This window comes from Somniosus microcephalus, unplaced genomic scaffold, assembly GCF_052327205.1.
Source record: "Somniosus microcephalus isolate GS21.2 unplaced genomic scaffold, FLI_Smic_1.0 unresolved_chr7, whole genome shotgun sequence".
NCBI lineage: Eukaryota > Metazoa > Chordata > Chondrichthyes > Squaliformes > Somniosidae > Somniosus > Somniosus microcephalus.
The window spans coordinates 3,423,545-3,448,934 of NW_028225185.1; the positions used below are offsets into that span (position 1 = coordinate 3,423,545).

The window sequence follows — 25,390 nt, forward strand, 5'->3', positions numbered from 1 at the left end:
TAATAGTCAGGAATAACACAGCCCAGAATAACACATCCCAGAATAACACAGCCCGGAATAATAGTCAGGAATAACACAGCCCGGAATAATAGTCAGGAATAACGCAGCCCGGAATAATAGTCAGGGATAACAGAGTCGGGAATAACACAGCCCAGAATAATAGTCAGGAATAACACAGCCCGGAATAATAGTCAGGAATAACATAGTCGGGAATAATAGTTGGTGACGTAAGAAAACTACTAGGCACTCGGTCTAAGCGTTAAACAAAGCTTTAATCAACTGTTTTACAACATGGAGGTCTAGTTGTGTCCTTCACTAGTTCCTGTTAAAGAACGTCCTGCGCAAGCTGGGCCCGTGCCCGAGTATTTATACTCTCCCTGGACAGCGCCACCCGCAGGCCGCTCAGTATTATTTCATAAGTCATTTCCACATGAATGACTGATTCATGTCAGTCGGGAATAACACAGCCCGGAATAATAGTTGGGAATAACACAGTCAGGAATAATAGTTGGGAATAACACAGTCAGGAATAATAGTCAGGAATAACACAGCCCGGAATAATAGTCAGGAATAACACAGCCTGGAATAATAGTCGGGAATAACACAGACCGGAATCATTGTCAGCAATAACAGAGTCGGGAATAACACAGCCGAGAATATCGCAGCCGGGGGCACATCGCAGCCGGGGGCACTGGCCTTCTGACCAAAGCCGAGGGATTAAAGGGATGTCACCGCCCAGTGACCCTCGGCAGAAACCTCCGGGAGACAGATCGAACCCTCGGGCTCCTCCCAGTGTCCGGGACTCGGGGGAGAACGTGACACGCCCCCACACCGCCCGCCCGCTCCGCCCGCCCGCTCCCCCTCCCCCACACCGCCTGCCCGCCCGCTCCCCCTCCACCGCCCCCCCCAGTACCTCTCTTGTGCTGCGGACTCGGCGAGGGGCCGCTGCCCCCCGGGAAGGGTGTGCGAAGGGAGGGAGTCGTGGTTGCGCCGGCCATTCCACACCATTCCGCGCGGGATCCTCCGGGCAAGGAGCGGCTGCGGCCGACTGCAATACAAAGCAAAAAGAAAAGCGCGGAGCGCGCGTGATAAACGGGGATCAGCGACCATCTCCCTCCCAATAGAACACCATTCCCCCCCCGGGCAATCAGAGAGCGAGGGGCGAGGGGCCCCAGCTAAGGTGAACACAGAGACCGTCGAGCACGCGGAGGAGCGTCTGTGGGGGTCACACGAGCAGACGCTGGGACTGGTCCCCGCACCGTTACTGTTAGCCCACCGCATTCAAACTCTGGGGTCACGGACTTTTCAAACTGCGGCCCCCCTCTCCCCCCCACTATGGTCGCTGCTTTGCTAATATCTTATTCCTGGTGCTGTATACGAATAACACAGGAACAGGAGGCCATTCGGCCCCTCCAGCCTGTTCTGCCATGCAACTAGATCAGGGCTTATCAATTCCATTTACCCGCTCTGGTTCTGTAACCCTTGATACCCTCAGCCAACAAAAATCTATCAGTCGCAGAGCTGTACCCCCGTGTGGGCTGTACCCCCGTGTGGGCTGTACCCCCCCTGTGCGGGTTGTACCCTCCCTGTGCCGGCTGTACCCCCGTGTGGGCTGTACCCCCTGTGCCGGCTGTAACCCCCCCACACCCCGTGCGGGCTGTACCCCCCCACCCCTGTGCGGGCTGTGAGTGTGTGTGAGAGAGAGTGAGTGTGTGAGAGTGAGCGTGTGAGAGTGTGAGCATGTGAGAGTGTGTGCATGTGAGCGTGTGTGAGTGAGTGAGTGTGTGCGTGAGTGAGTGTGTGCGTGAGTGTGTGCGTGAGTGAGTGTGTGCGTGAGTGAGTGTGTGCGTGAGTGAGTGTGTGCGTGAGTGAGTGTGTGCGTGAGAGTGTGCGTGAGAGTGTGTGCGTGAGAGTGTGTGCGTGTGCGTGTGTGAGAGCGTGCGAGCGTTTGTGTGTGTGTGAGCGTGTGTGTGTGTGTGTCAGTGTGCGAGTGTGAGTGTGCGAGTGTCTGTGAGTGTGTGTGTGTGAGCGTGTGTGAGCGTGTGTGTGCGTGTGTGTGAGCGTGTGTGAGAGCGTGTGTGAGAGCGTGCGAGTGTCTGTGAGTGTGTGAGCGTTTGTGTGTGTGTGAGCGTGTGTGTGTGCGAGTGTGCGAGTGTCTGTGAGTGTGTGTGAGTGAGCGTGTGTGAGCGTGTGTGTGTGCGTGTGTGTGAGAGCGTGCGAGTGTCTGTGAGTGTGTGAGCGTTTGTGTGTGTGTGAGCGTGTGTGTGTGCGAGTGTCTGAGTGTGTGTGTGCGAGTGTGTGAGTGTGTGTGTGTGAGCGTGTGTGTGTGTGTGCGTGTGAGAGCGTGCGAGTGTCTGAGTGTGTGAGCGTTTGTGTGTGTGTGAGCGTGTGTGTGTGCGAGTGTGCGAGTGTCTGTGAGTGTGCGAGTGTCTGAGTGTGTGTGTGTGAGCGTGTGTGTGTGAGCGTTTGTGTGTGTGAGCGTGTGTGCGTGCGAGTGTCTGAGTGTGTGAGTGTCTGTGAGTGTGTGTGTGTGCGTGTGTGTGAGCGTGTGAGAGCGTGCGAGCGTTTGTGTGTGTGTGAGCGTGTGTGTGTGCGTGTGTGTGTGTGTGAGTGAGTGTGTGAGTGTGCGAGTGTCTGTGAGTGTGTGTGTGTGAGCGTGTGTGTGCGTGTGTGTGAGCGTGTGTGAGAGCGTGCGAGTGTCTGTGAGTGTGTGAGCGTTTGTGTGTGTGTGAGCGTGTGTGTGTGCGAGTGTCTGTGTGCGAGTGTCTGAGTGTCTGTGTGCGAGTGTGTGAGTGTGCGAGTGTCTGTGAGTGTGTGTGTGTGAGCGTGTGTGTGAGCGTGTGAGAGCGTGCGAGTGTGTGTGAGTGTGTGTGTGTGTGTGAGTGTGTGTGAGTGTGAGCGTGTGTGAGCGTGTGTGTGAGCGTGTGTGAGAGCGTGCGAGTGTCTGTGAGTGTGTGAGCGTTTGTGTGTGTGTCTGAGTGTGTGTGTGCGAGTGTGTGAGTGTCTGTGAGTGTGTGTGTGTGAGCGTGTGTGTGTGTGTGTGTGTGCGTGTGAGAGCGTGCGAGTGTCTGTGAGTGTGTGAGCGTTTGTGTGTGTGTGAGCGTGTGTGTGTGCGAGTGTCTGTGTGCGAGTGTCTGAGTGTCTGTGTGCGAGTGTGTGAGTGTGCGAGTGTCTGTGAGTGTGTGTGTGTGAGCGTGTGTGTGAGCGTGTGAGAGCGTGCGAGTGTCTGTGAGTGTGTGTGTGTGTGCGAGTGTGTGAGTGTGAGCGTGTGTGAGCGTGTGTGTGAGCGTGTGTGAGAGCGTGCGAGTGTCTGTGAGTGTGTGAGCGTTTGTGTGTGTGTCTGAGTGTGTGTGTGCGAGTGTGTGAGTGTCTGTGAGTGTGTGTGTGTGAGCGTGTGTGTGTGTGTGTGTGCGTGTGAGAGCGTGCGAGTGTCTGTGAGTGTGTGAGCGTGTGTGTGTGTGTGAGCGTGTGTGTGTGTGTGTGTGAGTGTGAGTGTGTGAGAGTGTGAGCGTGTGTGTGTGCGTGTGTGTGAGCGTGTGTGAGAGCGTGCGAGTGTCTGTGTGTGTGAGCGTGTGTGTGTGTGAGCGTGTGCGAGTGTCTGAGTGTCTGTGTGCGAGTGTGTGTGTGAGTGTGCGAGTGTCTGTGAGTGTGTGTGTGCGTGTGTGAGCGTGTGCGAGTGTCTGTGAGTGTGTGAGCGTTTGTGTGTGTGTGAGCGTGTGTGTGTGCGAGTGTCTGAGTGTGTGTGTGCGAGTGTGCGAGTGTGTGAGTGTCTGTGAGCGTGTGTGTGTGTGCATGTGAGAGCGTGCGAGTGTCTGAGTGTGTGAGCGTTTGTGTGTGTGTGAGCGTGTGTGTGTGCGAGTGTCTGAGTGTGTGAGTGTGTGAGTGTCTGAGTGTGTGAGTGTGTGTGTGTGTGTGTGAGTGTGTGTGTGTGAGCGTGTGTGTGAGCGTGTGTGTGTGAGCGTGTGTGTGAGCGTGTGTGTGAGCGTGTGTGTGAGCGTGTGTGTGTGTGTGCGTGTGTGTGAGCGTGTGAGAGCGTGCGAGTGTGCGAGTGTCTGTGTGTGTGAGCGTTTGTGTGTGTGTGAGCGTGTGTGTGTGCGAGTGTCTGAGTGTCTGTGTGCGAGTGTGTGTGAGTGTGCGAGTGTCTGTGAGTGTGTGTGTGTGTGCGTGTGTGTGAGCGTGTGTGAGAGCGTGCGAGTGTGCGAGTGTCTGAGTGTGCGAGTGTCTGTGAGTGTGTGAGCGTTTGTGTGTGTGTGAGCGTGTGTGTGTGCGAGTGTCTGAGTGTGTGTGTGCGAGTGTGCGAGTGTGTGTGTGTGAGTCTGTGAGTGTGTGTGTGTGAGCGTGTGCGAGTGTCTGAGTGTGTGAGCGTTTGTGTGTGTGTGAGCGTGTGTGTGCGAGTGTCTGAGTGTGTGTGAGTGTGAGTGTGCGAGTGTCTGTGAGTGTGTGTGTGTGAGCGTGTGTGTGAGCGTGTGCGTGTGTGTGAGCGTGTGTGAGCGTGTGTGAGAGCGTGCGAGTGTGCGAGTGTCTGTGTGTGTGAGCGTTTGTGTGTGTGTGAGCGTGTGTGTGTGCGAGTGTCTGAGTGTCTGTGTGCGAGTGTGTGTGAGTGTGCGAGTGTCTGTGAGTGTGTGTGTGTGCGTGTGTGTGAGCGTGTGTGAGAGCGTGCGAGTGTCTGTGAGTGTGTGAGCGTTTGTGTGTGTGTGTGAGCGTGTGTGTGCGAGTGTCTGAGTGTGTGTGCGAGTGAGTCTGTGAGTGTGTGTGTGTGAGCGTGTGTGTGAGCGTGTGTGTGTGCGTGTGAGAGCGTGCGAGTGTCTGAGTGTGTGTGTGTGTGAGTGTGCGAGTGTCTGTGAGTGTGTGTGTGTGAGCGTGTGTGTGTGTGCGTGTGTGTGTGTGAGAGCGTGCGAGTGTGAGTGTGTGTGTGTGCGAGTGTCTGTGAGTGTGTGAGCGTTTGTGTGTGTGTGAGCGTTTGTGTGTGTGTGAGCGTTTGTGTGTGTGAGCGTGTGTGTGTGTACGAGTGTCTGAGTGTGTGTGTGCGAGTGTGTGTGAGCGTGTGTGTGTGTACGAGTGTCTGAGTGTGTGTGTGCGAGTGTGTGTGAGCGTGTGTGTGAGCGTGTGTGTGAGCGTGTGTGTGAGCGTGCGAGTGTGTGTGAGTGTGAGTGTGCGAGTGTCTGTGCGATGACAGCGTTACTGAAAGAATGAAGGTGACTTACTGCCAACGTTCCAAATGGAAAACCCTTCACCTTTGACCTCTGATCCTTGGCAGTTCCAACGCTCGTTCTGTCGGGAGCCGACCTCTAGGCAGGATGGAGGATCAGGATTTGGGGAAACGATCCCGAAGCAGAGCCCGAGGGGGAAGCGGGTTCCGCAGGAACGGGAGCGTGCGCCATGGCGGGGGAGGGGAGAGGGCGGGCGCGGCACGCGGCGGGAAGGGAATTCCGCGACCGGGAAGGTCCGGCTCCGGGGGAAGAGAGGGGACCAGAGGGAGGAGCGGTCCGGAGTGTCCAGCAGGGACAGGCTCCCTCGCTGAGGCGGGGAGTAGGCCCCGACGGGGGAAGGGCGCACGGCGGCGGGGCAGGGGGCGCTGTCCAGCCGCGGGCGGCGCTGGCGGGGGGCGGGGCCGACCTCTGACCTGGCCGCGGGGCGCAGGCCGCGGGTCTGCTGCTCCTGGGGGGAGGGTTGAGTCAGGGGGGCCGAGGTCAGAGGGCACGCGGGGCCTGGGCCGGTGCTGGCCCCAGCACTGACCGGCGAGTGACCAGCAGGGCGCGAGAGGCTGGAGCGCGGGGGGCACAAGTCGGCGGAGAGACAGAGGAAGGGCTGGAGCTGCAGGGTCTGGGGTCTCTGGTGTTTGGGGAAGAGAGACGCGAATGCTTGAGAGGCATGTGTGAGAGAGCGAATGTAGGAGAGGGAGAGGGAGAGAGAGACAGAGAGAGAGAGAGAGACAGAGAGAGAGAGAGAGACAGAGAGAGAGAGAGAGAGAGAGTCAGAGTGAGAGAGACAGAGACAGAGAGAGAGGGGGAGAGAGAGAGAGAGAGACAGAGCGAGTGAGAGCGAGACAGAGAGAGAGAGAGAGAGGGCAGAAGGATAGCGAGAGAGATGGGAGGGAGAGTGGGAGAGGGAGAGTGGGAGAGGGAGAGAGGAGAGGGAGAGGGATGGGAGGGAAAGGGAAAGGTGGGAGAAGGGGAGAGAGGTGGAGGAGAGGGGCAGGGGAGTTTACAAAACACAAAAGACAGATGGAAAAATGCATGCGGGGAAGGAAGGTAAAGACAGGGTAATGGAGAAAAAAGAAAAACATGAATTAGTCACACTCCAGACAAAATGAAACATTTATAAATAATGAAAAGAATGAACAAGAATAAGTGATATCTCAGCAACGCCCCCTGAACCCTGGAGACACTGACCCACGCCGGGGTTCAGGGGTCACTGGACAGCGATCAGGAGCAGGAACCCTGGCTGATTTCCTCTCTCTCTAACCCAGGGGTCACTGGACAGTGATCAGGAGCAGGAACCCTGTCTGATTTCCTCTCTCTCTAACCCAGGGGTCACTGGACAGTGATCAGGAGCAGGAACCCTGGCTGATTTCCTCTCTCTCTAACCCAGGGGTCACTGGGCAGTGATCAGGAGCAGGAACCCTGTCTGATTTCCCCTCTCTCTAACCCAGGGGTCACTGGACAGCGATCAGGAGCAGGAACCCTGGCTGATTTCCCCTCTCTCTAACCCAGGGGTCACTGGGCAGTGATCAGGAGCAGGAACCCTGGCTGATTTCCCCTCTCTCTAACCCAGGGGTCACTGGACAGTGATCAGGAGCAGGAACCCTGGCTGATTTCCCCTCTCTCTAACCCAGGGGTCACTGGACAGTGATCAGGAGCAGGAACCCTGGCTGATTTCCCCTCTCTCTAACCCAGGGGTCACTGGGCAGTGATCAGGAGCAGGAACCCTGGCTGATTTCCCCTCGCTCTAACCCAGGGGTCACTGGGCAGTGATCAGGAGCAGGAACCCTGGCTGATTTCCCCTCTCTCTAACCCAGGGGTCACTGGGCAGTGATCAGGAGCAGGAACCCTGGCTGATTTCCCCTCTCTCTAACCCAGGGGTCACTGGGCAGTGATCAGGAGCAGGAACCCTGGCTGATTTCCCCTCTCTCTAACCCAGGGGTCACTGGGCAGTGATCAGGAGCAGGAACCCTGGCTGATTTCCCCTCTCTCTAACCCAGGGGTCACTGGACAGTGATCAGGAGCAGGAACCCCGGCTGATTTCGCCCTCTCTCTAACCCAGGGGTCACTGGGCAGTGATCAGGAGCAGGAACCCTGGCTGATTTCCCCTCTCTCTAACCCAGGGGTCACTGGGCAGTGATCAGGAGCAGGAATCCTGGCTGATTTCCCCTCTCTCTAACCCAGGGGTCACTGGACAGTGATCAGGAGCAGGAACCCTGGCTGATTTCCCCCCTCTCTAACCCAGGGGTCACTGGGCAGTGGTCAGGAGCAGGAACCCTAGCTGATTTCCCCTCGCTCTAACCCAGGGGTCACTGGACAGTGATCAGGAGCAGGAACCCTGGCTGATTTCCCCTCTCTCTAACCCAGGGGTCACTGGACAGTGATCAGGAGCAGGAACCCCGGCTGATTTCCCCCTCTCTCTAACCCAGGGGTCACTGGGCAGTGATCAGGAGCAGGAACCCCGGCTGATTTCCCCTCTCTCTAACCCAGGGGTCACTGGACAGTGATCAGGAGCAGGAACCCTGGCTGATTTCCCCTCTCTCTAACCCAGGGGTCACTGGACAGTGATCAGGAGCAGGAACCCTGGCTGATTTCCCCTCTCTCTAACCCAGGGGTCACTGGACAGTGATCAGGAGCAGGAACCCTGGCTGATTTCCCCTCTCTCTAACCCAGGGGTCACTGGACAGTGATCAGGAGCAGGAACCCTGGCTGATTTCCCCTCTCTCTAACCCAGGGGTCACTGGACAGTGATCAGGAGCAGGAACCCTGGCTGATTTCCCCTCTCTCTAACCCAGGGGTCACTGGGCAGTGATCAGGAGCAGGAACCCTGGCTGATTGCCCCTCGCTCTAACCCAGGGGTCACTGGACAGTGATCAGGAGCAGGAACCCTGGCTGATTTCCCCTCTCTCTAACCCAGGGGTCACTGGGCAGTGATCAGGAGCAGGTACCCTGGCTGATTTCCCCTCGCTCTAACCCAGGGATCACTGGACAGTGATCAGGAGCAGGAACCATGGCTGATTTCCCCTCTCTCTAACCCAGGGGTCAGTGGACAGTGAGCAGGAGCAGGAACCCTGGCTGATTTCCCCTCTTTCTGACCCAGGGGTCACTGGGCAGTGATCAGGAGCAGGAACCCTGGCTGATTTCCCCTCTCTCTAACCCAGGGGTCACTGGGCAGTGATCAGGAGCAGGAACCCTGGCTGATTTCCCCTCTCTCTAACCCAGGGGTCACCAGACAGTGATCAGGAGCAGGAACCCTGGCTGATTTCCCCCTCTCTCTAACCCAGGGGTCACTAGACTGTGATCAGGAGCAGGAACCCTGGCTGATTGCCTCTCTCTCTAACCCAGGGGTCACTGGACAGTGATCAGGAGCAGGAACCCTGGCTGATTTCCCCTCTCTCTAACCCAGGGGTCACTGGACAGTGATCAGGAGCAGGAACCCTGGCTGATCCTTCTCGCTAGCCCCCTCTAACCGACCCGCGCAAGAGCAGCGAACGATGCATTGAGAAAATTCCATTTTATTCACCTCCACAGCCCCCACACTGTATTATCCCCTATATATCTCCCTTCGCCCAAAATCCCCCGTTCAACCTCACTGTCGTATCTTCTGATACCGTACACTAAGAATGGTTCATTTTTAATATAGAAATACTAAATGAAAACTAAACTGTAACAAAATTGAGCTCCGCGCATCATTTGGTGAACCTGCAGCTAGTGCTCGAACGATGTTGAGCTCGTCCGGCCGTGACTATATCGCACAGTGTCTCGTGAACGTGAGGGAGGGATTGATGTGTGCTTCAGTTTTGAAGAGGAGGGGCAACTTGTATTTTATACAGCGCCTTTAATGTAGTAAAACGTCCCGCGGCGCTTCACAGGAGCGATTATCAAACAATATTTGACACCGAGCCACATCAGGATATTAGGACAGGTGCCCAAAAGCTGGGTCGAAGAGGTCGGTTTTAACATAGAAACATAGAAGATAGGAGCAGGAGGAGGCCATTCGGCCCCTCGAGCCTGCTCCGCCATTCAATGAGATCATGGCTGATCATCCAAATTCAGTACCCTGTCCCTGCCTTCTCCCCATATCCCTTGATCCCTTTAGCCTTAAGAAATATATCCAACTCTTTCTTGAATATATTTAATGAATTGGCCTCAACTGCCTTGTGTGGTAGAGAATTCCACAGGTTCACCACTCTCTGGGTGAAGAAATTCCTCCTCATCTCTGTCCTAAATGGCTTACCCCTTATCCTTAGACTGTGACCCCTGGTTCTGGATTCCCCCGCCATCGGGAACATCCTTCCTGCATCCAGTCTGTCCAGTCCTGTCAGAATTTTATAAGTTTCAATGAGATCCCCTCTCATTCTTCTAAACTCCAGCGAGTACAAGCCCAATCCACCCAATCTCTCCTCATACGTCATTCCTGCCATCCCAGGTATCAGCCTGGTGAATCTTCGCTGCACTCCCTCCATGGCAAGAACATCCTTCCTCAGATAAGGCGACCAAAACTGCACACAATACTCAAGGTGTGGTCTCACCAAGGCCCTGTACAACTGCAGTAAGACATCCTTGTTCCTGTACTCAAACCCTCTCGCTACGAAGGCCAACATACCATTTGCCTTCTTAACCGCCTGCTGCACCTGCATGCTTACCTTCAGCGACTGGTGCACAAGGACACCCAGGTCTCGTTGCACTTCCCCTTCTCCCAATCTATTGCCATTCAGATAATAATCTGCCTTCCTGTTTTTGCCACCAAAGTGGATAACCTCGCATTTATCCACATTACACTGCATCTGCCCAATCACCCAACCTGTCCAAATCATACTGGAGTTTCTCGGCATCCTCCTCACAGCACACACGCCCACCCAGCTTTGTGTCATCTGCAAACTTGGAGATATTACATCTAGTTCCCTCGTCTAGATCATTAATATATATTGTGAATAGCTGGGGTCCTAGGACCGATCCCTGCGGTACCCCACTAGTCACTGACTGCCACTCGGAAAAAGACCCGTTTATTCCAACTCTTTGCTTCCTGTCTGCCAACCAGTTCTCTATCCAAGTCAGTACCTTGCCCCCAATCCCATGTGCTTTAAAGAGGCCTCTTTAATGAGGCTGGGTGCCCTGGGTTTGACTGCTGCGGCCTCTTGCTATGTGATATAAATATCTGACTGCTATATTTGGCAGCTCACGGTCAGGCAGCTGGAGCCGATTCTCACCCTGCAAGGTAACGCCCGGTTCCTACCTGTATTTAACCTGATTACTCGGGGTGAGAGCATTCCCGCTTCCCGAGTCCAAGCTCCAGGGTTCGAGCCCCTCACTCCAAGAGTGTCCCGACGAGCGGAGGCCCCCGCGCGATTCCAGGATCCTCACCCCCTCCGCTGACTCCCGCTCCTCCCCCCCGTCATCACCCAGAGAGTGGTGAACCTGTGGAATTCTCCACCACAGAAGGCAGTTGAGGCCAATTCATTAAATATATTCAAGAAGGAGTTGGATGTATTTCTTAAGGCTAAAGGGATCAAGGGATATGGGGAGAAGGCAGGGACAGGGTACTGAGTTTGGATGATCAGCCATGATCTCATTGAATGGCGGAGCAGGCTCGAGGGGCTGAATGGCCTACTCCTGCTCCTATCTTCTATGTTTCTATGTAATGAGTAATTACACTGAAACCCCCCCCCCCCCCCGTCACTTTCTGCAGTCCGTCACCTGCGGCTGCCTTTCAATCATTGGCTAATTCTAGTTAACTTTTTCCCCTGATTTGCAACGGGCACTCGCTGTTTCCATGGGGCCGTCGCCACTTTGGCGGATGTGCTCCCACACTAAAGCCGCTCAGTGACCAGTCGCTGGGACGTGTGCACGAACACTCGGGGTCCACTTCCCCTGCCAACCCCCCACCCCTCAACTCCGACCCCCCCAAAGAAGGCACGACAGGGTAGGGGGCAGGGGGGGGTGGTTCTCCAAACTGCAGCCCACCTCGCCGTATGTGCTTGTATCTCTCACTGGCGAAACAGGTTTGCCGCGTTTGAATTTCAAGCCTGCAGGAGCGGCATTTTAATACTTGGTACAGTATCGGCAACAGCAACCCCGCGATTATCCGGCGCCTTTAACCTCCCGAAGCGCTGCACGGGGAGCGTAAATCAGACAAAATTCGACACCGAGCCTCACGAGGAGATATTAGGACAGGTAACCAAAAGCTGGGTCAGAGAGGTCGGTTTTAAGGAGCGTCTTAAAGGAGGAGAGAGAGGCGGAGAGGTTTAGGGAGGGAATTCCAGAGCTTGGGGCCCAGGCGGCTGAAGGCAATCGGGGGTGTGCAAGAGGCCTGAATTGGAGGAGCGCAGAGATCGGGGAGGGTTGTGGGGCTGGAGAAGGTTACGGAGATAGGGAAACAGTTTCCCCTTATTTACTAAACCCCCTTCCCGATTTTGAACGCCTCTGTCAAATCTCCCCCCCCTCCGCCCCAAACCTTCTCTGCTCGAAGGAGAACAACCCCAGCGCCTCCGGCCTCTCCGCGGCACTGAAGCACCTCGCTCCCCCCCCCCCCCCCGCCAACCGGGGCCGTGTTGGTAAATCTCTGCAACCCTCTGCCCCCCGGGCTGGTCTGCGGCTGTAGCTCGCCTGCTTACCTCGAGGCGCGGAGCCACAGGAGATGTAAGGAGAGCACAGGCCTCAGTCTCTCGCCCCGGGGGTGGGGGGGGGGCCCAGCTGTTTTCAGGAGAATGACCCACGGACCCCACTGTCCGAGCCCACCGCCCCCTCGCCGGCACCAGCGGCTCAGCACTCTCTTATCCCCTCTCGCTGCATGTCCAGGTTCAGCAGCAACAAGCTGGGTCGGCCCCAGCCTCAAGGCAGGTCCAAAGTGAAAGTAAAGCTCATTGCTCTTACGACACACACACACAGTCTCTCTATAACTGCACTCTGCTATTAACCCTTCCACTGCTTAATCGTCCATCAGAAAAGAACTCGCATTTCTCCAGTCCCATAGAAGATAGGAGCAGGAGTAGGCCATTCGGCCCCTCGAGCCTGCTCCGCCATTCAATGAGATCATGGCTGATCATCCAAATTCAGTACCCTGTCCCTGCTTTCTCCCCATATCCCTTGATCCCTTTAGCCTTAAGAAATACATCCAACTCCTTCTTGAATATATTTAATGAATTGGCCTCAACTGCCTTCTGTGGTGGAGAATTCCACAGGTTCACCACTCTCTGGGTGAAGAAATTCCTCCTCATCTCTGTCCTAAATGGCTTACCCCTTATCCTTAGACTGTGACCCCTGGTTCTGGACTCCCCGGCCATCGGGAACATCCTTCCTGCATCTAGTCTGTCTAGTCCTGTTAGAATTTTATAAGTTTCAATGAGATCCCCTCTCATTCTTCTAAACTCCAGCGAGTACAAGCCCAATCGACCCAATCTCTCCTCATACGTCATTCCTGCCATCCCAGGTATCAGCCTGGTGAATCTTCGCTGCACTCCCTCCATGGCAAGAACATCCTTCCTCAGATAAGGCGACCAAAGTGCTTCACAGCCAACGAGAACACAGGAACAGGAGAAGGCCGTTCAGCCCCTCGGGCCTGTTCCATTTAATTAGATCGGGGCTGATCCTGTATCTTAGCGCCATCCGCCCGCCTTGGTTCTGTAACCCTCAATCCCCTTGGCCCAGCCAAAAATCTATCGATCTCAGTTTTGACATTTTCAATTGACCCCCGGCCTCGACAGCTTTTTGAGGGAGCGAGTTCCAGATTTCCACCACCCTTTGTGTGAAGAAGTGCTTCCTGACATCATCCCTGAACCTTTCCTTTTGCCTTGAATGTCGCAGTGTCTCTTAATCTCTCCTGCTTTCTATCCTATCACAGACCTTCCCTTTCGTTCTTTCATCCCCTCCCCCTTTTCCCAGCCCCAACACTTGCTTAAAAATCTGTCCCATTTCCTGCTTTTTTTCCAGTTCTGACGAAAGGTCATCGACCTGAAACGTTAACTCTGTTTCTCTCTTCACAGATGCTGCCCTGACCTGCTGAGTATCTCCGGCATTTTCTGTTTTTATTACCCCCTGAACGGCCTGGCTCTAATTTTAAGGTGACGCCCCCCTTGTTCTGGACTCCCCCCACCAGAGGAAATAGTTTCTCTCTCTCGATCTACCCTTTAATCATCTTAAACACCTCGATCAGATAACAACATTAGAACATAAGAATTAGGAGCAGGAGTCGGCCATTCGGCCCCTCGAGCCTGCTCCGCCATTCAATGAGATCATGGCTGATCATCGACCTCAACTCCATTCACCGGCCCTATCGCCATATCCCTTGATGCCTTTACTAGTCAGAAATCTATCGACTTCTGTTTTGAATATACCCAATGACTGAGCCTCCACAGCCCTCTGGGTAGAGAATTCCAAAGATTCACCGCCCTCTGAGTGAAGAAATTCCTCCTCCTCTCTGTCCTGAATGGCCGACCCTTTATCCTGAGGCTGTGGCCCCTGGTTCTAGACTCCCCAGCCAAGGGAAACATTCTCCCAGTATCCACCCTAGCAAGCCCTCTAATAATTTTGTATGCTTCAATGAGATCCCCCTCTCATTCTTCTGAATTCAAGAGAATACAGGCCTAGTTTACTCAATCTCTTCTCATACGACAGTCCCGCCATCCCGGGAATCAACCTCGTGAACCTTCGTTGCACTCCCTCTATGGCAAGTATATCCTTCCTTAGGTAAGGAGACCAAAATTGCAATTATATAGGACCCTGGTGAGACCACACCTGGAGTATTGTGTACAGTTCTGGTCTCCTTACCGAAGGAACATTAGAATTAGGAGCAGGAGTCGGCCATTCGAGCCTGCTCCGCCAATCAATAAGATCATGGCTGATCATCAACCTCAACTCCATTCACCGGCCCTATCGCCATATCCCTTGATGCCTTTACTAGTCAGAAATCTATCGACTTCTGTTTGGAATATACCCAATGACTGAGCCTCCACAGCCCTCTGGGGTAGAGAATTCAAAAGATTCACCACCCTCTGAGTGAAGGAACTCACACACCAGATCACCCCTTAATCTTCTGTACTCGAGGGAAACACGAGCCCAGTCTGTCCTCGGAATTTAACCCTTTCCGTGTCTGGTTAGTGAACGAGGGGGGGGGGCAGAACCTCAGGGCTCGTGACGGAAGCAGTTAAGGTTGCGGGGGGGCGGTGGGGAGGGCCAGGAGAAGATTACTCGGAGATGGGATCCATTACCACAGAGCTTTAGGGACCACTTGAAGAAGAACGTTATGGGATATTGGGATAGGGCGGGGAACTGGGATTAGGGTTCGCTTGCTCAGGCGCGGAGCCAGCACACAGGTACAAGGCCGCGACGGCCTCTTTCTAAGCTGCGGGTTGAAGAAAACTACTAGGCACTTGGTCTAAGCGTTAAACAAAGCTTTAATCAACTGTTTTACAGCATGGAGGTCGAGTTGTGTCCTTCACTAGTTCCTGTTAAGAATGTCCTGTGCAAGCTGGGCCCGTGCCCGAGTATTTATACTCTCCCTGGACAGCGCCATCCGCAGGCCGCTCAGTTGAGCAGGCGCCCTGAGCAGGGACGGAGCCTGGGATCTTCCTGATCCCTTTTTTGCCTCAGGACCACAGAGTGGCCGAGCCAAGCAGGGCACTCTCCGCACCCGCAGCTAACCCCCCACCCCACCCCCGTCTCCAGCAACTCACCGGGTCAGATGCAAGGCAGATTTTGAACGGAAGCAGTGACCAGACCGTGAATTTCAGTTGGCAGAGGCGAACCTGTGAACAACCGATAAACCAGGGGGGGACCCCAACTCACTGCGAGATCATCCCTGCAAACTGAGATGGAGTCACGGCGACAGAATCCGCCCCCCCCCCCCCCGTGCCAACGCACAGGGGGACCAATCACAGCAGCTCTTACTACACAAACAGGCCTGCCATGGCGACAAGGAATGGGGCGCGCCCATTGTTAGAGGTCAGAATTATTTCGACCACCCGATTCATTTCTCTGCTCACCCACTCCCACCCCATCTCTGCAGGTCCCCACTGGCGGCCGGGCCTTCAGCCGCCTGGGGCCCCGAGCTCTGGAATTCCCTCCCTAAACCTCCCCGCCTCTCTCTCCTCCTTTAAGACGCTCCATAAAACTGACCTCTTTGACCCAGCTTTAGGTCACCTGTCCGAATATCTCCTTTTGTGGCTCGGAGTATATTTTTGTCTGATTAATGCTCCTGTGAATTGCCTTGGGATGTTTTACTACATTAAAGGCGCTATAGAAATACAAGTTGTTGTTGTTATAGGGAGAGAATGTTATAGGCAGTGCGGTAGATCTAGTGTAAAACGGTTCATAGTGAGTCGCCAGCTCGTTTAACATCTCTCCCAATGATTACTGTCATTTAAAATGCACCATCCTAGCTCAGTGGCTGGCACGCTCCCCTCGGAGTCAGAAGGTCGTGGGTTCGAGTCCCACTCCAGAGACTTGAGCACAAATTTAATCCAGGCCGACACTCCCACTGCCAGTACTGAGGGGGCGCCGCACTGTCGGAGGGGCGGTACTGAGGGAGCGCCGCACTGTCGGAGGGGCGGTACTGAGGGAGCGCCGCACTGTCGGAGGGGCGGTACTGAGGGGGCGCCGCACTGTCGGAGGGGCGGTACTGAGGGAGCGCCGCACTGTCGGAGGGGCGGTACTGAGGGAGCGCCGCACTGTCGGAGGGGCGGTACTGAGGGAGCGCCGCACTGTCGGAGGGGCGGTACTGAGGGAGCGCCGCACTGTCGGAGGGGCGGTACTGAGGGAGCGCCGCACTGTCGGAGGGGCGGTACTGAGGGAGCGCCGCACTGTCGGAGGGGCGGTACTGAGGGAGCGCCGCACTGTCGGAGGGGCGGTACTGAGGGGGCGCCGCACTGTCGGAGGGGCGGTACTGAGGGAGCGCCGCACTGTCGGAGGGGCGGTACTGAGGGAGCGCCGCACTGTCGGAGGGGCGGTACTGAGGGAGTGCCGCACTGTCGGAGGGGCGGTACTGAGGGAGCGCCGCACTGTCGGAGGGGCGGTACTGAGGGAGCGCCGCACTGTCGGAGGGGCGGTACTGAGGGAGCGCCGCACTGTCGGAGGGGCGGTACTGAGGGAGCACCGCACTGTCGGAGGGGCAGTACTGAGGGAGCGCCGCACTGTCGGAGGGGCGGTACTGAGGGAGCACCGCACTGTCGGAGGGGCAGTACTGAGGGAGCGCCGCACTGTCGGAGGGGCAGTACTGAGGGAGCGCCGCACTGTCGGAGGGGCGGTACTGAGGGGGCGCCGCACTGTCGGAGGGGCAGTACTGAGGGAGCGCCGCACTGTCGGAGGGGCAGTACTGAGGGAGCGCCGCACTGTCGGAGGGGCGGTACTGAGGGAGCGCCGCACTGTCGGAGGGGCGGTACTGAGGGAGCACCGCACTGTCGGAGGGGCGGTACTGAGAGAGCGCTATACTGTCGGAGCGGCGGTACTGAGGGAGTGCCGCACTGTCGGAGGGGCGGTACTGAGGGAGCGCCGCACTGTCGGAGGGGCGGTACTGAGGGAGCGCCGCACTGTCGGAGGGGCGGTACTGAGGGAGTGCCGCGCTGTCGGAGGGGCAGTACTGAGGGAGCGCCGCACTGTCGGAGGGGCAGTACTGAGGGAGCACCGCACTGTCGGAGGGGCGGTACTGAGGGGGCGCCGCACTGTCGGAGGGGCAGTACTGAGGGAGCGCCGCACTGTCGGAGGGGCAGTACTGAGGGAGCGCCGCACTGTCGGAGGGGCGGTACTGAGAGAGCGCTATACTGTCGGAGCGGCGGTACTGAGGGAGTGCCGCACTGTCGGAGGGGCGGTACTGAGGGAGCGCCGCACTGTCGGAGGGGCGGTACTGAGGGAGCGCCGCACTGTCGGAGGGGCAGTACTGAGGGAGCGCCGCACTGTCGGAGGGGTGGTACTGAGGGAGCGCCGCACTGTCGGAGGGGCGGTACTGAGGGAGCACCGCACTGTTGGAGGGGCGGTACTGAGAGAGCGCTATACTGTCGGAGCGGCGGTACTGAGGGAGTGCCGCACTGTCGGAGGGGCGGTACTGAGGGAGCGCCGCACTGTCGGAGGGGCGGTACTGAGGGAGCGCCGCACTGTCGGAGGGGCAGTACTGAGGGAGTGCCGCGCTGTCGGAGGGGCAGTACTGAGGGAGCGCCGCACTGTCGGAGGGGCAGTACTGAGGGAGCACCGCACTGTCGGAGGGGCGGTACTGAGGGGGCGCCGCACTGTCGGAGGGGCAGTACTGAGGGAGCGCCGCACTGTCGGAGGGGCAGTACTGAGGGAGCGCCGCACTGTCGGAGGGGCGGTACTGAGGGAGCGCCGCACTGTCGGAGGGGCGGTACTGAGGGAGCACCGCACTGTCGGAGGGGCGGTACTGAGAGAGCGCTATACTGTCGGAGCGGCGGTACTGAGGGAGTGCCGCACTGTCGGAGGGGCGGTACTGAGGGAGCGCCGCACTGTCGGAGGGGCGGTACTGAGGGAGCGCCGCACTGTCGGAGGGGCAGTACTGAGGGAGTGCCGCGCTGTCGGAGGGGCAGTACTGAGGGAGCGCCGCACTGTCGGAGGGGCAGTACTGAGGGAGCACCGCACTGTCGGAGGGGCGGTACTGAGGGAGCACCGCACTGTCGGAGGGGCGGTACTGAGAGAGCGCTATACTGTCGGAGCGGCGGTACTGAGGGAGTGCCGCACTGTCGGAGGGGCGGTACTGAGGGAGCGCCGCACTGTCGGAGGGGCGGTACTGAGGGAGCGCCGCACTGTCGGAGGGGCAGTACTGAGGGAGCACCGCACTGTCGGAGGGGCGGTACTGAGGGAGCACCGCACTGTCGGAGGGGCGGTACTGCGGGAGCGCCGCACTGTCGGAGGGGCGGTACTGCGGGAGCGCCGCACTGTCGGAGGGGCGGTACTGCGGGAGCGCCGCACTGTCGGAGGTTCCATCTTTCAGATGTCCCGGCTGCCTGGTTCTGGTGGATGCTAAAGATCGCACGGGTGCCCTGGGCCAATATTCATTCCTCAAACAGACATTAAAAAAAAAAAATTAATTCACGGGATGTGGGCGTTGCTGGCAAAGCCAGCATTTATTGCCCATCCCTAATTGCCCTTAAGAAGGTGGTGGTGAACCGCCTTCTTGAACCGCTGTAGTCTGTGCGGTGAAGGTTTTACTGGCGGTTTGATACTGAGTCTCTCGCTGGGCCATTTCAGAGGGCAGTTAAGAGTCAACCACATCGCTGTGGGTCTGGAGTCACATATCGGCCAGACCGGGTAAGGACAGTAGATTTCCTGATGGGTTTTTACGACAATCCTGTATTTTTATGGTCACGGTCATTCATGTAGAAATGACTCATGAGATAACACTGGGCGGCCAGCTGGTGGCGCTGTCCAGGGAAAGTATAAATACTCGGGCGTGGGCCCAGCTTGCCCAGGACGTTTTTGTAACCGGGAACTAGTGATGTAACTAGAAACTCATGGTTGTGAAACATTGATTAAAGCCTTGTTTTATACTCAAAACCAAGTTTTCTTACACCAGTCACAATTACCAATTCTAGCTTTTAATTAATTAACTGAATTTAAATTCCCTAGCTACCATGGTGGGATTTAAACTCATGTCCCTGGATCATTAGTCCAGGCCTCTGGAGTACTAGCCCAGTGACATCACCACTGTGCTACCGCAGTGTTATGTAGCCACACACAACCCTCCCACAAGCAGCGTTGGGATGAACAGTCCCTGCCTCTCAAGCGTAACTCGCTATGGTGAGGTGCTGTGTGTTGCTGGTCGTGTTTCCCACCCATTCCCTGGGAACGGGGACGGCAGGAGTGGGAAGATTCCGCGCGCTCTCTTACCTTCCTTGATGGACTTGTCTCGCCCGTCAGCCGTGCCGCGCGCTCGGCCGCTCCCTCCGTCCGCGCCGGCGGACTCCTCCGTTCGGCTTTCTCCGCGGCCCTCCGCCGACGGGTGGTCTCCTGCGTGTTGCGTGGCCCCCGAGCCCCGGGGCTGGTCCGCGACTCTCCGCCCTCCGATCGCTTCCACCGACGGTTCCCCGCGTCTGGCTCCTGGGTCTGCTGACCGCCCTCCGTCCACCACCTCCTCCTCCTCCTTGACCCCAGCTGGCCTCGGCCCCTGACCTCCAGCCTCCGACCTGGGCTGGGTGCGGTGCGGCGGGCCCCACCTGCCCACGTGGCTCCGGTAGCGCAGCTCCCTGAAGGTGGTCACCTCCCTCTGCCGGTTCCGGGTGGCCCCCGTGCCCGGGGATTCAGGGGCAGCGCCCGCCCGCTCCTGGGCCGAGGCGCTCGGACGCGGTGGCAGCTCGGTGTCAGGGGAGAAGGCCATCAGCCAGTTGCTCTTGTCCTCTTTGACTTTGGCGGCCGCGCTCTGCCTTCTCTTCTGCGCCAGCTGGTGGAAGGAGGTGATGTTCCGGGGCGGAGCTTTGGCAGCCTGGCGGAGGGGAGCCTCCTCGAACGCCATGATTGGCGCGCCCGGCGCTCTCGGGGACGGCCCGGTAGCCTCGTCGAATGGGGAGAGCGAGACCCGCGCCCGCCCGGGACCCTCGCTGACCGCCTCGCCGGACTGTGCCGGACCGAGCTGACCCGAGGGCGGGCTTAGCGGCTGGGACTGGAGAAGAGGCGGCTTGCCGACGAATCCCTCGCACGGTGAAGCCACGGGCCTGTCGGTGTTGGGAGGGCGGTTGGACGCGGCGGCGGGGGTTTTGCCGCTCGATCCGGGGTCACGTGGTCCGGTCGAACCCCGACACCTGACCTGGGGGGCGGGACTGAGGTTCTGGTTGACGTCCGAACGGGGTCCAGGCGCCGGTCCTGGTTCCACCGCGCCCGCCGGCCTCCGACCGGAGCCGGGGCTGCCGGACAGCGAGTGCGGGCCGCTTGATCCGTCCTTGGCCGGCTCGGGCGAGGGGCTGGAGCTGGGCGAATGGCAGCTGCTGATGTCCGACGTCTGGGGTTCGCCGGCAGGGTCGGAGACAGCCAACCTGTCCCGGCTAACAGCATTGGGACTGGCGTCGGAGCCAAGGTCCGAGCAGCTGCTGAGCGCGGACGAGGAGGGGGAAGGGGAGGGGGAGGAGGTTGGTGAGAGCGAGCGGGTGTCTGGAGGGGCCTCCCGACTGTCCCGCCCGCTGGGCACGGCCGAGTGCCGGCACGAATGGCAGTGCTCCTCGGGGTTGTTGCAGTTGGCGTCCACTTCGGGCGAGCGGTCAGCGACCTTGACCAGGCAGTCGGGGCAGGCGGAGCCCGGTCCTCCCCCGCCAGTCACCGTCGGCTCCCAGGTACCCACTGTCGCGGCGCCCCGGGAAAGCTGGGCGCGGCCGTCGGGGGCAGGGGCCGCGAGGAGGCCGCCTGCGTAGCGCCCGAGGGAGGAGCCCCGCAGGCGGAGGGCGTTGAGGTTGTTGAGGGCGCATTCCTTGACCGCAAACACCCGGCCGGAGCGGCAGGCGTCCTCCAGCTGGTTGAATTCCTGTATGACGCAGGGGTACATGCTGCTGGAGATCATGGCGTCTCGCCCCGGGGGACCTCTTGCCCCATCCACGCTCGCTCCCTGGGCTGGTGGCGGGGCGGGGAGGCGGAGGAAGCCTTGCGAAGGGACGCTGTCGTCTTGGGGTCGGATGCTCGTGTCTCGCTGTCAGCTCGCCGTCGTCCCTCCGCCACCAGCTCCCCCGCCCCGTCCACCTGCTGCTGGGGTGTGTAGTCGGCCGGGGTGCGAGCGGGAGGCCTCTCTCAGTGCGCAGACGCTGATCAATCTCCCTGGCACCGTGCCAGGCCACAGAGCTTTCCCTCTCCTCTGTTTACTGAAGACACTGCAGTGTGGGGACAAGAGAGAGAGAAGCAGGGATCAGTTCAACAGCTCTATCCCACTGCTGCAACGTTACCTCCCACCCACCCCCCACTCCGATGGCGCGGGCCCTGTTTCCAAGCGGGCCATTCTCCGCGAGCGAGCGGCTCCGTGTACGCAGCAGGGGGCGCGGCTGAGCCTGAACGCGAGCCCCTCCGCAGAAGTGTCGGAAATAATCCTGCCGACAACCAGCGAGTGTTGCCCCCTCTCCCCCAGCGAGAAATCCCCCCGGCGAGTGTCGCCCCCCCCCCGCAGCGAGTGTTGCCCCCTCTCCCCCAGCGAGAAACCCCCCCAGCGAGTGTCGCCCTCTCCCCCAGCGAGAACCCCCCCCCCCAGCGAGTGTCGCCCCTCTCCCCCAGCGAGAAACCCCCCCAGCGAGTGTCGCCCCCTCTCCCCCAGCGAGAAAACTCCCCCAGCGAGTGTCGCCCCCCTCTCCCCCAGCAAGAAACCCCCCCAAGCGAGCATCGCCTCCCCCCCGGGACCCACCCCAGTGCGAGTTCCCTGCACAGCCCCGCCCCGCCAACGAGTATCGGAGGGTTTGGTTCTCTCTGACCTGATGTCTGAGGTTACGTGCCCTCTGCATCGAACCGCCAGCGCACGGTGTGTCTACAACACCGAGAGAGCGCTGTGCATCCGTACAACAGGATGACGTCGCTCCCCGAGAGAGACACACCCTGAGCCCGACCCCACCTCCTGAACCGGCCCCGCAGTCTTTTAATTACGTTTGATTGCAGTCGGGCATCTGTTGGCTGTAATGAGGCTGTGGCACTGGGATCTCTCAGGTGCCGGAGGAGGTGGGGGATGGTTAGGGGGCGGGAAATGGTGCTTATCGGGGGGCTGGTGGTGAGATAACGGTGCTTACCGGCCGGTGTCTGTCCTTCTCTCGGTTGCTGCACTTTGCCAGCTGTGATATGGGGGTGTACACAGAGATCGAGAGCTCCCTTCGCTCCCCCACCCACCCTGCACCTCCCTGCAGCATCTGGTCCGCTCGTCTCTTTCTCTCTCAATGACCGAAGCCTCCTTGCCCTGGATAATGCCGAGCCCTCCCTCCCTCTGTCTCTCCCAACACCCCGCCCCTCGAGGCATCAGCTGACGCACGGCCCAGCCTGCTATGCCATTGGCTCTTGGCAGGCAGGGCCTGTGTTATTGAAGCCGTTCTGTCAAAAAACCACCTTGCCATCTATCGACACAGAAAAATGAGAGAGAGCAACTGCGAGTGCTGGGAATCGGCATACTGGGGAGAGGCAGCTCAGCAAACTCAGAGAGAGAAAGGCAGTTTAAAGCTTGTGTGGAACCCGATACCTTCTCTCTCTGCGGACACCAAGCATTAACTGGATGCATTTCTATTCATTCCCGGGGGGATGTGGGCATCGAAGGCAAGGCCGGCGCTGACTGCCTGTCCCCAGGGGGTTGGCTGGCTCGGTCACGTCACAGGGCAATTAATGTTCAACCATGTGTCACACATCAGCCCCAGACCGGGTAAAGACGGCCTCTCTCGCTCATGCCCCCCTCCGCAAACTCCAGCTCATCTCAAGCTCCTGCTGCACCCCCTCCCCATGTCCTAACTCGCACCGAGTCCCATTCACCCATCACCCCCTGTGCTCACTGCCCCGTGTCCTAACTCACACCCAGTCCCGTTCACCGATCACCCCGTGCTCACTGCCCCGTGTCCGAACTCGCACCGAGTCCCGTTCACCCATCACCCCGTGCTCACTGCCCCGTGTCCTAACTCGCACCGAGTCCCATTCACCCATCACCCCCTGTGCTCACTGCCCCGTGTCCTCACAACCAGTCCCGTTCACCCATCACCCCCTGTGCTCACTGCCCCGTGTCCTAACTCGCACCAAGTCCCGTTCACCCATCACCCCCGTGCTCACTGCCCCGTGTCCTAACTCACACCCAGTCCCGTTCACCCATCACCCCCTGTGCTCACTGCCCCGTGTCCTAACTCACACCCAGTCCAGTTCACCCATCGCCCCGTGCTCACTGCCCCGTGTCCTAACTCACACCCAGTCCCGTTCACCCATCACCCCCTGTGATCACTGCCCCGTGTCCTAACTCACACCCAGTCCCGTTCACCCATCACCCCGTGCTCACTGCCCCGTGTCCTCACAACCAGTCCCGTTCACCCATCACCCCCTGTGCTCACTGCCCCGTGTCCTAACTCACACGCAGTCCCGTTCACCCATCACCCGCTGTGCTCACTGCCCCGTGATCTAACTCACACCCAGTCCCGTTCACCCATCACCCCCTGTGCTCACTGCCCCGTGTCCTAACTCACACCCAGTCCCGTTCACCCATCACCCCTTGTGCTCACTGCCCTGCGTCCTAACTCGCACCGAGTCCCATTCACCCATCACCCCCTGTGCTCACTGCCCCGTGTCCTCACACCCAGTCCCGTTCATCCATCACCCCGTGCTCACTGCCCCGTGTCCAAACTCGCAACAAGTCCCATTCACCCATCGCCCCGTGCTCACTGCCCCGTGTCCTAACCCTCCCGATCTCTGTAACCTCCTCCAGCCCCTGCACCCCTCCCTATCTCTGTAACCTCCTCCAGCCCTACACCCGTCCCTATCTCTGTAACCTCCTCCAGCCCCTACACCCCTCCCTATCTCTGTAACCCCCTCCAGCCCCTACACCCCTCCCTATCTCTGTAACCTCCTCCAGCTCCTACACCCCTCCCTATCTCTGTAACCTCCTCCAGCCCTACAACCCTCCCTATCTCTGTAACCTCCTCCAGCCCCTACACCCCTCCCCATCTCTGTAACCCCCTCCAGCCCTACACCCCTCCCTATCTCTGTAACCCCCTCCAGCCCCTACATCCCTCCCTATCTCTGTAACCTCCTCCAGCCCCTACACCCCTCCCCATCTCTGTAACCTCCTCCAGCCCCTACACCCCTCCCTATCTCTGTAACCTCCTCCAGCCCTACACCCCTCCCTATCTCTGCAACCTCCTCCAGCCCTACACCCCTCCCTATCTCTGTAACCCCCTCCAGCCCCTACACCCCTCCCTATCTCTGTAACCCCCTCCAGCCCCACAACCCCTCCCTATCTCTGTAACCCGCTCCAGCCCCGACACCCCTCCCTATCTCTGTAACCCCCTCCAGCCCTACACCCCTCCCCATCTCTGTAACCCCCTCCAGCCCCTACACCCCTCCCCATCTCTGTAACCTCCTCCAGCCCCTACACCCCTCCCTATCTCTGTAACCCCCTCCAGCCCTACACCCCTCACTATCTCTGTAACCCCCTCCAGCCCTACACCCCTCCCTATCTCTGTAACCCCCTCCAGCCCCTACACCCCTCCCTATCTCTGTAACCCCCTCCAGCCCCACAACCCCTCCCTATCTCTGTAACCCCCTCCAGCCCCTACACCCCTCCCTATCTCTGTAACCCCCTCCAGCCCCTACACCCGTCCCTATCTCTGTAACCCCCTCCAGCCCCTACACCCCTCCCCATCTCTGTAACCTCCTCCAGCCCCGACACCCCTCCCTATCTCTGTAACCTCCTCCAGCCCTACACCCCTCCCCATCTCTGTAACCTCCTCCAGCCCTACACCCCTCCCCATCTCTGTAACCTCCTCCAGCCCCTACACCCATCCCCATCTCTGTAACCTCCTCCAGCCCCTACACCCCTCCCCATTTCTGTAACCCCCTCCAGCCCCTACACCCCTCCCCATCTCTGTAACCCCCTCCAGCCCCGACACCCCTATCTCTGTAACCTCCTCCAGCCCCGACACCTCTCCCCATCTCTGTAACCCCCTCCAGCACCTACACCCCTCCCTATCTCTGTAACCTCCTCCAGCCCTACACCCCTGTCCCTATCTCTGAATCCTCCTCCAGCCCCTACACCCCTCCCTATCTCTGTAACCCCCTCCAGCCCCTACACCCCTATCTCTGTAACCTCCTCCAGCTCCTACACCCCTCCCTATCTCTGTAACCTCCTCCAGCCCTACACCCCTCCCTATCTCTGTAACCCCCTCCAGCCCCTACACCCCTCCCCATCTCTGTAACCTCCTCCAGCCCCTACACCCCTCCCTATCTCTGTAACCTCCTCCAGCCCCTACACCTCTCCCTATCTCTGTAACCTCCTCTAGCCCTACACCCCTCCCTATCTCTGTAACCCTCTCCAGCCCCTCCCTATCTCTGTAAACTCCTCCAGCCCTACACCCCTCCCCATCTCTGTAACCCCCTCCAGCCCCTACACCCCTCCCTATCTCTGTAACATCCTCCAGCCCTACACCCCTCCCTATCTCTGCAACCCCCTCCAGCCCTACACCCCTCCCCATCACTGTAACCTCCACCAGCGCTACACCCCTCCTCATCTCTGAAACCCCCTACACCCCTCCCTATCTCTGTAACCTCCTCCA

General features: G+C 58.5%; 1 protein-coding gene across 4 annotated transcripts in view; it reads right to left on the reverse strand.

Annotated features, from left to right (window-relative positions):
• Positions 1-21,985, reverse strand: part of rusc1 (RUN and SH3 domain containing 1) — a 40,231-nt gene extending 18,246 nt beyond the window's left edge. The window contains exons 1-4 of one of the 4 annotated variants that reach the window (XM_085978470.1): positions 21,887-21,985; positions 19,029-20,989; positions 5,205-5,861; positions 914-1,048 (exon numbers count right to left, since the gene is read on the reverse strand). In XM_085978470.1, the coding sequence (XP_085834596.1) occupies positions 914-1,048; positions 5,205-5,861; positions 19,029-20,685 (2,449 nt within the window). In that variant the 5' untranslated portion in view covers positions 20,686-20,989; positions 21,887-21,985. The remainder of the gene's footprint in view (positions 1-913; positions 1,049-5,204; positions 5,862-19,028; positions 20,990-21,886) is intronic. The other 3 variants (XM_085978471.1, XM_085978472.1, XM_085978473.1) reach the window with 3 other exon arrangements.
• Positions 21,986-25,390: the final 3,405 nt, after the last annotated feature.